At 37.2% G+C, this 12,677-nt stretch overlaps 1 protein-coding gene across 1 annotated transcript in view; it reads right to left on the minus strand.

Moving 5' to 3' along the window:
* Window positions 1-12,677, minus strand: part of RP1 (RP1 axonemal microtubule associated) — a 217,828-nt gene that overhangs the window by 22,154 nt on the left and 182,997 nt on the right. Inside the window, exon 49 of the mRNA XM_062633144.1 lies at window positions 872-1,079. Within this exon, the coding sequence (XP_062489128.1) occupies window positions 872-1,079 (208 nt within the window). The remainder of the gene's footprint in view (window positions 1-871; window positions 1,080-12,677) is intronic.

Genomic DNA, 12,677 nt, shown 5'->3' on the forward strand with positions numbered 1-12,677 from the left:
ATTGCACTGTGGCTCTACTCATTCTCAATAGGCTATTGCTGGACAAGCACCATCATGCAAACTAAACTACAACAAGGAGAGATGCCCTCATAGGAGGAAAAAGAGCTAAAATATTTTCTGTAATTTAAGGGCTCATATACAGTCTCTATTTACACCTCTCAGGGGCAGGATCATAAGAAATACATCAGCCTTAAATGTGCATTCTGGGCTTCGGCTACCCACTGATTCGGTTGGGGTGTGCTGTGCGCACCAAATTGTGCTTGTATTGAAACCACAGCAGAGTGGGGTAGGGTACACATTCCCTTCTTGTCTTGACAAAGATTGCAGTCAGTCATAAGCAGTGAGGTCAGGTCAAAACTGCTCCTCTGTGGACTGATTGCTCACATGGTGCCCATTAAAAGTGTGTCCAGATTCTGGCAAAAGCTATCCGAACAGCATGGCACAAATAATGTAAAACAGTCTTCTGAATACAATGGAGGCATTTTCTCTACTGTGTAAAGACAGTTTGCCCCCACTATTTACCTTATTTTCACTATGCCTAGCAAGTAGCCAGAAGAGGTATTTGAAGCTTAAAAAATTGTTTGTGTAAATGGCAAAGTAGAAGACTCAGGCATTAGTTTGTAAAAAGAACATAAAAAATTATTTTCCATTTATGCCACTGTAAATCTGGAGTAACAAAGCAGAAGTTATCTTCTGGCAAATAGTAGTTATTAAATGGTACTAAAACCCAACAGTGTTCAGATGCACTAATTGACAATGTTCTACTGAAACATTTTAAACCATAACTTGTTTATAGAAGCAAATCACATAACTGCATTCTGCAGCTTTGAATTAATTTCTTAGCAAATGGTAGTTTGAAGATAATATCGACCTGTGGCATTCAGAGTTACTGAGGCAAATCTTTTTCCATCACGTCTGTCTTTTAGCCATGTTTGAGCCATAAACAATGTTTCTGTCCCTGAAGCTGCTGACTCTTTCACAATAATCTTCTCCAGAAGCCAGTCAGTGCCTTTCCCTTTTTCGACCACTACTTCCTTCAGAGTCCCAACATCTACTGCTTCTATTTGAAAAACATCCACCTGAAAAATTGAGATTCAAAACCATATATGGAATCAGAACCACCAAATTTAATTAACTGCATATATTAAAATGTGAAAGAGGGAGGAAAATACAAATAACTTTTTTCATTAATAAATACCAACAGAATCAGAGATTACAAGTTTAAAGATGCTAAACACCTGCATTAAGCAGTATTCCCTTTGTAGTTCTGCAATTTGCTGCTAAACCACCTGTTTCCCTACAAAGATCAACCAGTTGCTTCTGCTCAATTCCTGAAGGGATTCTCCTTCCCAAATTTCACACTTAATGGTTTACAGGGGTACCATTCTAAACACCTCTTACTCTCAACAAAATAGATTCCCCCAAGGCTCCTGTTTGAGGGATGAAATGCAGGGAGTGATAAAGACGGAAGTAAACATCACAGAGCAGTATTTTATTCTCTTAGAAAAGAATGACAAATTTGGTCCCAGATTTGAATTAACTTGTAGGATTAATTTTAATAAATGCAATTGAAATTGCAGAAAGATAGCAAAGGTATGTTTAAATAAGTTTTACTATATCAGTTAAAAAGTCCACTGTAGTTTTAAAATATTTAGAACCTGAAATGCCTAAAGAAAATGGTGAGATGTCAGACATGAAACATTTTCACAATATGTGATTTTAGCTTTTTGTGGGTCCTACACCTACTTACTCAGCTGGAAAACAGAGATTAATTTCTTGGCCTAGAGACCTTCCACCTGTTTTGCTTTATAGATTTATGAATTATCATTTCCTTTCTGTTAGGGTTGATGACTGGTAAAATCTAGGTTATTTGTGATTGAATTTCTAGCATGATTTAAAGATACAAAGATATTTTTGAGGGGATTGGATTGCAATAACAAGCAAACCCACTTGAGTCCTGGGAAGTCCTCCCAACATAATTCACACTGAAGCTGCTCAGCCAGAGTAAAAGGGCAGTAATCCTTATACAAAGGATTATGCAGAGATGAAACAGAGAAAAGCAATTCTCTTGCTCCACCAGCCACAGTTATGCGTTTTCCCTGGACAGTTTTTCCTGGTGAATAATTGATAAAAGACTTTTGTCACCAAGACCAGCTTGACCAGTTTGCAACATAATAAGATCCACCATAAGTTAAAATATTGAGCTCGAAATTGCAGATAATATTTGACCACCCATTTAAAAAAGAATCCCCAGAAATATAAAAAAAAAACCAACTTTTTTCTTTAACTTTTTTCTTATTTTTCATTAATATATGTACATGTTAATGTGAATGTGTGCGCTTGTGAACTACACTTTTAACAGTTTACTAAAAATAATCACCAACCTGTCACTGAATTACTGCATGGCTTCTTCTAGACTGAAAGGTAGTGTTATTCAAAAACTGCTACAGTGTATTACCTAACCATCACAACTGGACTGTCACCCCTGAGTTGTCATGTGAAATGGGAAAATGAGAACAGCAAACTGACAATGATTTCAAGTAAAAAATGTTAAAGAGGCACAGGAATAACTATACTTCCTTAAAATGAATCGCGTTTATCAGCTGCTTAGTGAATTTAGACTGGCAAAAGTGTAAGATGAAAGTGAAGGTCCTCAGTATAGTGTCCTGTGACAGCAGGGGAAATACATTGGGCTGAAATTCCAGATGGAGCACAGGACTGCAGGGGAAGAGGCTTCTCTTCACATTTTCCAAAGTTAAGTCAAACCAGTAATGTTCAGTGTCAACACCACATTTATATTTTATTGCCTATTGGACAAATTTGATGATTGAATACCATTAATCTGAACTCTTAATTCACCTTAACTGTGCCAAAGTTTGATCACTGCTTTGTTCTATTTTTATTTGGATTGGTACAGTTATAACATCATGCTTGATTAAAAAAAAATGTCTTGTTAAATAAAATGTATTAAAAATACACAGGCCTAGAAGATGGGTGAAAACCATAGATAAATTCAAGTAAGATACTTACAGACTCCTGTCTCTGTCAGTTAATAAATATCTTATATTCCCAAAATGTGAAAATTTGCCTTAAAAGATTACTGCTTGTCCTTGCAAAAGGTTATGCTTATGTTAATGCACAATTTCTTTTATTGGAAAAATATGAGGAAGTGTTTGTCAGATTAGAGTACTTGTTGGAATAGATTTCTTTTTAAGAGAAAAGAGTTTTCCAGATGATGACTTGATTTAGTGACATTATCATCACTGTCTCCAAAAAAATCTGTTGTCAGTAATCCACTTTTGGAAAGGAGAGAGTGAGGAATAAAGGAAAAATACAGACAATATTCTGCAGACTTTTAGGCTCATGCTGTCTCCAGAAAAAGGAGAGCTGGGTTTGACTTTCACTAGGCTTGACAGTTAATAAACTCTATTAAGCCAGAAAAACTTCACACAACATCAGCAAAAGTATTTGTTCACTTTCTCCCTAGTGGTAGTGATTCTGAAAGTATTTAGCAACTCAGATGCAGCATGTACTATAAGTTATTCAGAATCTGGATAATCCAGCCACAGGTAACAGCAAGTGTGTATAGATATACCTATATAGGTATATATATACCTATATATATACACACCTATATATATATATATATAGGTAATGTATGACAGGCTTTACAAATCCTTTTTCCTCTGAAAATACTTATATTTTGGCTGAATAAATATTTGTGAAAACTTTGATGTTTGATTTGCATTAGACACACTACTTTATCATTTGTCGATGTGCAGTTTTAACGATCCTGTTTTGGAGACGTAACGTCTCAGAAAACCATGGTCAAATTTGCAGATGATTCAGCCATCTAAGAAACTGCAAGTTGAAAAACTATTAACTAAAGTAGGAATGGTGACAACAGGGATAAACTCACTTCACAGACAAGATTACATTTTCTTTTTATGTGTACATTTGAAAATCTACATCCTGTAATTCTAGTCAAGAAACCAAAAAAAGAACAGAGAAAGAACAGCTACTATAATTGCTACAGCAAGATGAACAGTTTGCTATAGATAATTTATTTGCCAAATTTAATCCACTTTCCTCCTCACAAGCTATCTGAAAACAGACATATTATGACATGTATTTCATTACAATTTTAAGAAATTGGATTATTATTAATAATTTAGCTAATATTTTTGTGGATTAATTTCAGACCACAGATTAGTCATAAAACATAGGAAATGTTGAAGTTGTTGAGTGGTCTTGTATGCTACATGATACTCCATCTCTCACCTGATTCACAAACAGGGAGCTTTAAAGCTAGGGGAGGCTTAGTTCCTCTGCAAGAAGAGTCAGAGAAGGAGGAACCACACAGAAGATAGTTAAACCTACAGAGTATAAAACCCTTTCATTTTCCCTTAGGGAACAATGTTAATTGGTTTTTAGTTACTACTAGCAAATTAGGTTTGGATGGAGAAAAGTCACCTTAAATATTTATAATAATTCATACTTTTTAATTCAGCATAATTTATATTGAATTTTCTCAGAATAATATTAAAACAATTTATGTGTATGTACAGCCCACTAAATTTTATTAATTAACACTGTCTGGAGAGAGAAAGATATTTTCCAAGACTAAGCAGCTGAGATGGACAATGTGAGAGCCATACTTACTCTGTGACCCGGAAGAGCTGCCTTAGCAAAACCAGAGCTGACACTTTTCATATTTCTTGGATAAGAGAATAAGCACAGAAAAATTCCTTAAAACCAATCATTCCAGCAACCCTTCCAGACTATTACAAGTTTAATTTTTGATAACTCCTTTTCAGATTCTCTTCAAAGTTGTATTTTTTTTTTTTATCCTGGGACCCATCTTTTCAGCATTTCCTTTAAATCTATGATGAAGTTTGACTTAATATTCAGTACGCTTCAGTGTCAGTGCTGGCAACATATCACTGCCTGCAGCAGTTGCAATAGCTCTTGTAACAAAAGCAGCATTTGAACAGTCATTGTGCAATATTTACCTTTATAAATGCCAATCATTTTATAGGCTTCGTATTTAGGGTTGATGATTGGTTAATGATGATATTCCCAACTGAACAGAAAATGGCAAGTCAAGACACACCATATGCTTCATTTCATCAACCTGTATGCACAAGTGATTTCCCACACTGCTAATGTTACTATCATTTTAATAGGCTTTTATTGAAAAGGAGTTAGAGTGTCTAGGTAAAGGACCTTTGCTATTAAACTTAGCAAACTTATTGATTTGCTGCCTGATTATTTTGATCTCACTTCTTAATCTGGAGAAATTCCACTGAAAACAAGAGTTTTAGCACTGGGAGGCAAAATAAAGGCCATAGTAACACTGAGACCAAATCAAAAACAGTGTCTGAACACTCCTGTAGAAGCAAGCAAATGATATTTGCTTCAGACTGTGGCTATTTCAGCTGTGTTGAACTCATCCACCCTGTCCCAAACGCTTGTCACATCCCCTTCTCTCAGATAGAGATATTCACCTTTTTAGCTGTGCCAGCATAACCACATGATCAGCTTCCCTCCAGCTAAATTTTGTCAAGATAGATGAAGTGAAAAAGCCTAAATTATTAACAGTATTAATTGCTTAAACTAAATAAACATTTGGACAGAGTAAATGAATGTCACTGTCCCAGCACGCTGAAGGAATGGAAACACCGGGTGGCAAGCAGCAGTGGTGAGAGGCACTAATAGCACACTACTGTCTTAGCCCCGCTCAGTTGATGGAGGAACAGTGCATCTGACTGTGACTTCAGCACCATGTAGTCTGTGTTCTGTCCAAATGTTTCTTTAAAAATAGGTTTTCCAATGCATTTGAAAAAGCCAAACCCAAATTCCTCCTAAATTTACATCTTTTCTGAAATAGATTTTTGTTTTATGTTAAATTCTCATCCAGAAATTAATTGAAAAAAATTATCTTTATGTTTTTAAAAAATTAATTTAAATTACAACGAATGCATAATTAGAAGTTTCTGATACCCTGTAATTACCGTGGTTCATCCATCTTCAACAAGATTATTGAAGAATAAATGATAGAATAGGGACACTAAAAAAGAACAAACAATATTTGCTCTGAACAGACCATATGTTAATTTGGTTAGTATAACTGGAACGGAATCTTTTTGAAATAGGATTTGTATGCATAGAACAGCAACAGGAGTAAGGAAGAATAGTGGTACATTGTAGTAATCAGCATCTATGACCATTCAGCTAATTTGTAAAAAGATGTTTCAATTAGACCTCAAGTAAAATGCATTTAATAAAATGCCAAAGGACTGCTACAGAGACCAATATCATCAGTGTCGTGGTTTAAGCCCAGCTGGTAACTCAGAACCACATAGCTTCTCGCTCACTCCTTATCTCCCTCCGCCTGCCCCCCAACAATGAGCCATAGCCAAGTATGTAAACACACATATTACACAATGGAGCATAAAAATGAGACCAAACCAAACAAAAAGCCCTGAAGACAGACATCGCTTTGCACAAATTCAAACCCATATGATGCAGCCTGATTATTGGACTGATTTAATAAGTTTGAGATCTGGTTTAACAGACAAAGAAAATAGGATGGATGTAATTTTCTTCACCTTTAGTAATACATATGGTTGTGTAATGTTTTGATTAAGACACCATAATCCAATATTTAAATTATTCTCAGGTAAACTCAAACTGGCTGATAATGGGATAATAAAATATCTAACTGGTAAGTCTCTAAGTACAATTGCAAGTGGAGAATATTTCCAAGCACTTTTCATTGTAGTGAGGCCAGTCAATAAGCTTATGGTCTTTAATATTTTCATGAGTTAACTGCAAGAACAGAGATAATGCAAAAACAATTGATAGTCATGACAGTTGAAGTACGGTGCTTTGGGATTTGTGAGCATTAATAAATCACTGGAAAACCCGCCTTCCAGTGAATCAAGCAGCCTAATCTATTTAACTTGTCAAAGGCATACTGATTTGCTTACTGTCATAAGTACCTGTCAAAGACAGCAGAAATTTGGTGTGAGAGAGCTATCTAGGCTAACAGTCAAAAGCATGACAAAATCCAGTTCCTACAAGTTAAAGCTTAACAAATTTAGACAGAAAACAGTGTGAATATTAGAAGAAAATAAATAAATAATAAAAAAATCATATTTAAGCTTTGAAACAATTTTCCAACTAGATGAGCACTTCATCACTGAAATCCCTTCACTCTGAGTTAAATACATTTTCTAAACTATTTAACCTGAATTGAAGTTAATTCAGTTCTTGCTGCATCGAGGAAAATGGTTGAATACTTCATTTGCTGAAAAATGCAGTCTTGGATTTACCATAACTATTTTGAGATTTTTGACAAATCAAGCTAATGAAGTCAGCTGTATTTTATCTTTAAAAAATCTTGTTTATTAAAAAAAAATGAAATAAATGTGGCATAGGATTCACTTGCTCAACTTTGCCTATCTAAACTAAGTATAGTCAGACAATTTCCCCGTAAAATCTTGAGAAAGCAGCTGGCACTCTCCGAGGGTAATTAATTTCATTTTAAGATAAATGTCCAAATAAAGAGAGAAGGCAATCACCTGGAAACATCTACTTCACTCCCTTTCTGCAGAAGCAGCTCAAATCATCACGTTAGAACAAATGTGTACCCTAAAGTCAACTAAAGCCAGGTGAGATGTATTTCAGCTTTAGAAATGAAATTTCAGTAATTTATTTTTGAGCTCTATGCAGGCAGAAAACCACCCTCTCTCAAGTCATTAGATTCAGTGTTAATTAATTTTGTCCAACTTTTAAGTTTTGGCAACAAATTTTTACTTTTTTTTTTTTCCTGCAAGAATGTCAGGAAACCAAAATTAATGATTTGCACAGCTCTAATCCATTGGGCAGTGTTAGGCTGGAGTTGCATCGAGTCTGAGGGCAATCAAGAGAGCCTCCAGGGCCTTTGGATGACTGGTTAACAGATCAGAGTGCTCTCCTCTTCCTTCCAGTTGTAGGGAATTGTGAGGGAAGAAACAAGAATAGCCAACAGTTTAATACCTGGCTCTGAGCCTGGTGTCACTGGTGGAATTTGGTTTTTTTTTTAGCATGGGTCAGTTTACACACCACCAGGCCTGCTAGCAACAGATGTGGTACACATGTCCCAAAGGTGGAAAAGGATCTTTGTACAGAGTTAGCAGAGCTCATGAAAAGAGCTTTATACTAGATTTGGAGGGGGAAAGGGATAAAACCAGGCTCACTAGAGATAAGCTTGGGGGCAGCATGCCAGACAGCATGCTAGTGAGGTCCTTTGGTCTGTCATCTCAGTAGAGGCAGGGGATGGAGATCCATGTGGCAGAAAAGATGCAATGGTTCTTGATGTGTTAGAAACCACAGAAGTGCCTGAGAATTAGAATTAGTGTAGGAACAGGGCTTCCCCCCATGAAGAGGTGGCGAGACCAATGGGCCAGTTGAAGTGTTTCTACCCCAGTGCACACAACATGGGCAACAAACAGGAGGAGCTGGAAGCCACTGTACAGCAAGAAAACTATGACACAGTTGCCATTGGGGAAACATGGTGGGATAACTCAAACAATTGGAGTGCTGCAATCGATGGCTATCCCCTTCACAAGGGATAGGCAAGGAGGGAAAGGCAAGTGTCCAGAGTTTAATGATGGTGAGGGTTGAGTTTTTATGGGTAAGAATTAGGGGAAAGGCCAACAATGCAGATATCACGATGATAGTTTGATATAGCACACCCAACCAGAATGAAGATGCAGATGAAATATTCTATAAGCAGATGGGAGAAGTCTCACAATCGCTAGCCATTGTTCTCATAGGACTTCAACTTGCCAGATGTCCAATGGAAGTACAATACAGCAGAGAGGAAACAGTCCTGGAGGTTCCTGGAGCATGTGGAAAATAACTTCCTGACACTGCTGGTGAAGGAGCCAAATGAGGAAGGTGCCCCACTGGTCCTGTTGTTTGTGAACAGTGAAGGACTTGTGGGTGATGTGATGGTTGGAGGATGCCTTCACCATATTGATCATTAAATGATAGAGTTTTTGATTCTTGGCAAAAACCTAGCTGGGTAGCTAAGTCCAAAGAGTAGTGGAGTTAAATCTATTTGGCAGCTGCCCACGAGTGGTGCTCCCCAGGGAATTTGGGGTCAGTTCTGTTTAATATTTTTATCAATTACTTTTTTCAATTAGTTTATTATTTTTACAAATTATGTGAATGAGGGGGTTGTGTGCACCCTTAGGAAGTTTTCAGACAACACCTCCTATGAGAAGCTGCTGAGAGAACTGGGGTTGCTCAGCCTGAAGTAAAGGAGCCTCAGGGGACACCTTATCACTTTCTAAAGTGCCTGAAAGGAGGTTGTAGTGAGGTGGGGGTCAGTCTCTTCTCCCAAGTAACAAGCAATAGGACAAGAGGAAATGGCCTCAAGTTGTACCAGGGCAAGTTTAGAGTTGATATTGGGAAAAAAAACTCTTCACCAAAAGGGTTGTCAAGCATTGGAACAGGCTGCCCAAATAAGTGGTGGAGTCCCCATCCCTGGAGGCATTTAAAAGACATGTAGGGCCATAGTTTGTGTTGATCTTGGCAGTGCTAGGTTAACAGTTGGACTTGATGACCTTAAAGGTCTTTTCCAAGCTAAATGATTCTATGATCCTATGATGACCAGACCATTTTAGTGTTCATGTCTGTACTATAATAACTTGGCCAACAGCATACTACTGTGATTGGATCGATGGCATTTCGCAATTATTTAATCATGTCAGATAGGCTTTCCATAAGATAAGGTTTTTCTGCAGTCACAAAACATTAGCATTCTAGATGGGATGGGATGTGGACACTGCATACGAATATTGAGTTCCTGCTAGTGGCCACAGGACTCTATCTCACAGTACACTGTCTCACAGTACACTGTCCCACATTCTGACCCTTCTTAGTATATTCTGGAACACATTGATTTTTTCTTGAAGTAATTTTTTTAAAATTGCCAATGCATAATCTGTGAGTACTGAAATTGAACACCAACAGTCACCTTCCACTGACAATTTTTGTATGTGCTGCAGTTACCATGGTACCAACCTGAGCAGTTAATGTCTAAATATAGGGCAGGATAAAGGATATATCTTTTCGACAACTAATAGAATGAAGTAAATATTCACAGAGATTTTACTGCTTCAGTAACTTAGAAGACTTAAAATACTGTCCGCTCTCATCATACCGAGATTAAAATACTTAAATATCAGTCATAACATATTCAGTTGTAGTTTACTGGCTTTGTTCGAATTGATCTGAAAAAAAAGCCATTTTCGAAGAGGCAATCTGTGGGTAACTCACAGCCATATGACAGAGTACACAGCAAGTCTATAAAAGACCACATAAAGAAGCATGAAGAATTTTATTCGCTTAAAAATGTTGGGTGCCAGAAGCAATATGGAGGTATTGTATGGATTTCACAAAAACGGGCCCTGTTATTTCCAGAGTGTCTGCACTGAGTATACTTTGTTCAAGAAAGTGTTTGTAGCAGGTAACATTTATCAGCCCTAAAGTGACTCATGAAGTATGAATAAATACTATTAGGATTTCATGAAAGCTGAACTGTAAGAAGTGCGCCAAGATTGCTTTGTCTACCCTCACAGTTTTAGGGGAACATCAAACAAGGCATCAGTGTCATAGTAATTTTAAAGAATAAAGTTCTCGCAGCACTAGTTCTCACGCTCGTTTGTCTGAATAGATCATCAGAAGCTCAGCTGCTCTCTCAGACATGGGGTGAGCTACAGGGAACTTACCAGTGAATTAATAATATCATGCACATCACTTTATCACTTATTCATTACTTTGTTCAGCCTGGAGAAAAGGGTCTGGGGAGACCTTACATCAGCCTTCCAGTACCTTAAGGGGATGACAAGAAATCTGGATAGAGACTTTTTACTTCCAGTACCTTAAGGGCTGACAAGAAATCTGGGTAGAGACTTTTTACAAGGGCATGTAGTGACAGGACAAGGCGGAATGGCTTCAAACTGAAACAGGGTGGATTTAGATTAAATCCAATTTTAATTAAGGAAAAAATTCTTCACTGTGAGGGTGACGAGGCACTGGCACAGGTTGCCCAGAGAAGCTGTGGCTGCCCCAGCCCTGGCAGTGTTTAAGGCCAGGTTGGATGGGGCTTTGAGCAGCCCAGTCTAGTGGAAGGTGTCCCTGCCCATGGCAGGGGGGTTGGAATCAGATGAGCTTTAACGTCCCTTCCAACCTGAACCATTCCATGATTTTATGATCTGTCAATTCTCTGAAGGTTTCACAGGTGTAAGGACTTTGGAAAGACACAAAACAACCTTTCAGATATAAGTTAATTCACTCTTTTACTATCATGTAACTCAGCTCATGTAAATAAAAGATCTGTTAAATGAAAGAAACATATCTCCAATCCACTGCAAATTCCCCTGAATATTTAAATGTTTTTATGTATTTCTGCATTGCTAAACTGTTGCTTGTGGCAGCCCTGACATTCTGTGAGATTAACACCATATTTTGATGTGATTTCTAACAGAAACACTGTTCCAGTTCACTAGCTGTTACTGTATAGTCAGGGGAAAAATTATTGCAAGGAAAAGCACATTTTAAAATGTCAGAACAACTGTTAAGATTCAGAAGGCAGATTCTGTCTGTTATACTCCAAAATCCCCTAAACCACCAAGTCCAGACTCTCTGACTGCAGGGGTGCTTGGCACAATATGTGATTGGGTTGGTATAGAAAGAGATGCTCTACACTTGAGAGTCTTTTTGGAGAATATAAGTAAAGAAAAGAAAACATTGGGAACTTTCCAAAACATGTCATGAGCAAAATGTTGCTGCAAATGCAGGAGTCACGCTTGCAGTATCAATTTATGCTTTGTCAATTGACCAAATTATTTTCACTGAACAAGGAGAAAATCAATACTTTTCTGTGTTTCTCTATTACTTATCTACAAGCTATTTCTTTTTAGGGCCCTAAAATATTCCTATGCTGATATCTATTTTCAGAAATATAAGGATACTGTGTTACATTCGCACACTGTTCCTATAAAATGTCAAGTAAGTAATGAAGAGATAAGTACAGGCTAGTTCTGCCTCTTACTCTGTAAAACAGAATAATTCTGTGCCACACTAATACTATAAAAACACCTTTCAGGTTATAAATCTTTCTAGTTCATTTCTGTTCTCTTCAGGAACACTTGTGTTTATGCATCCCTGGTCCCTCTTCATTAAAAACTACCAGTCTGGAAATCAGATTGCTCACTTGTGGAATTCTGATTTAAGGAGAAATCCAGTAAAATTTACATTAAACTAACTTTACTTCATAAGGACAAAAGAACTGCAGCTACTAAAATACAATTAAATCAGTTATCAATAAGCCGCAACCTGAATTACATTAGGGAAGACAAATGTGCCTTTGTCCAAACTGAGTACCCTCATACAGAAGTATTTTGTCCCTTAAAAATAAAGATTTAAACTCTCCCCCCTTTCTTATGAATAAGCATTTCAAGTAGGCAAAATCCAGTAAGATAATGACCCTCTTCAACTCCCACTGAATTAATGAAGCTGGAGGTAGTTACGAGCTGAGCTCCTAATCCTACATATCATGCGTCTGCTTTGGTTATCAATCTAAGCTGATTTGCAAGCTTGCTTCCGTAGAGAAATTCTCA

The sequence above is a fragment of the Pezoporus occidentalis genome, unplaced genomic scaffold (genome assembly GCF_034315485.1).
Source record: "Pezoporus occidentalis ecotype Australia unplaced genomic scaffold, CSIRO_AGI_Poc_V1 ctg4, whole genome shotgun sequence".
NCBI lineage: Eukaryota > Metazoa > Chordata > Aves > Psittaciformes > Psittacidae > Pezoporus > Pezoporus occidentalis.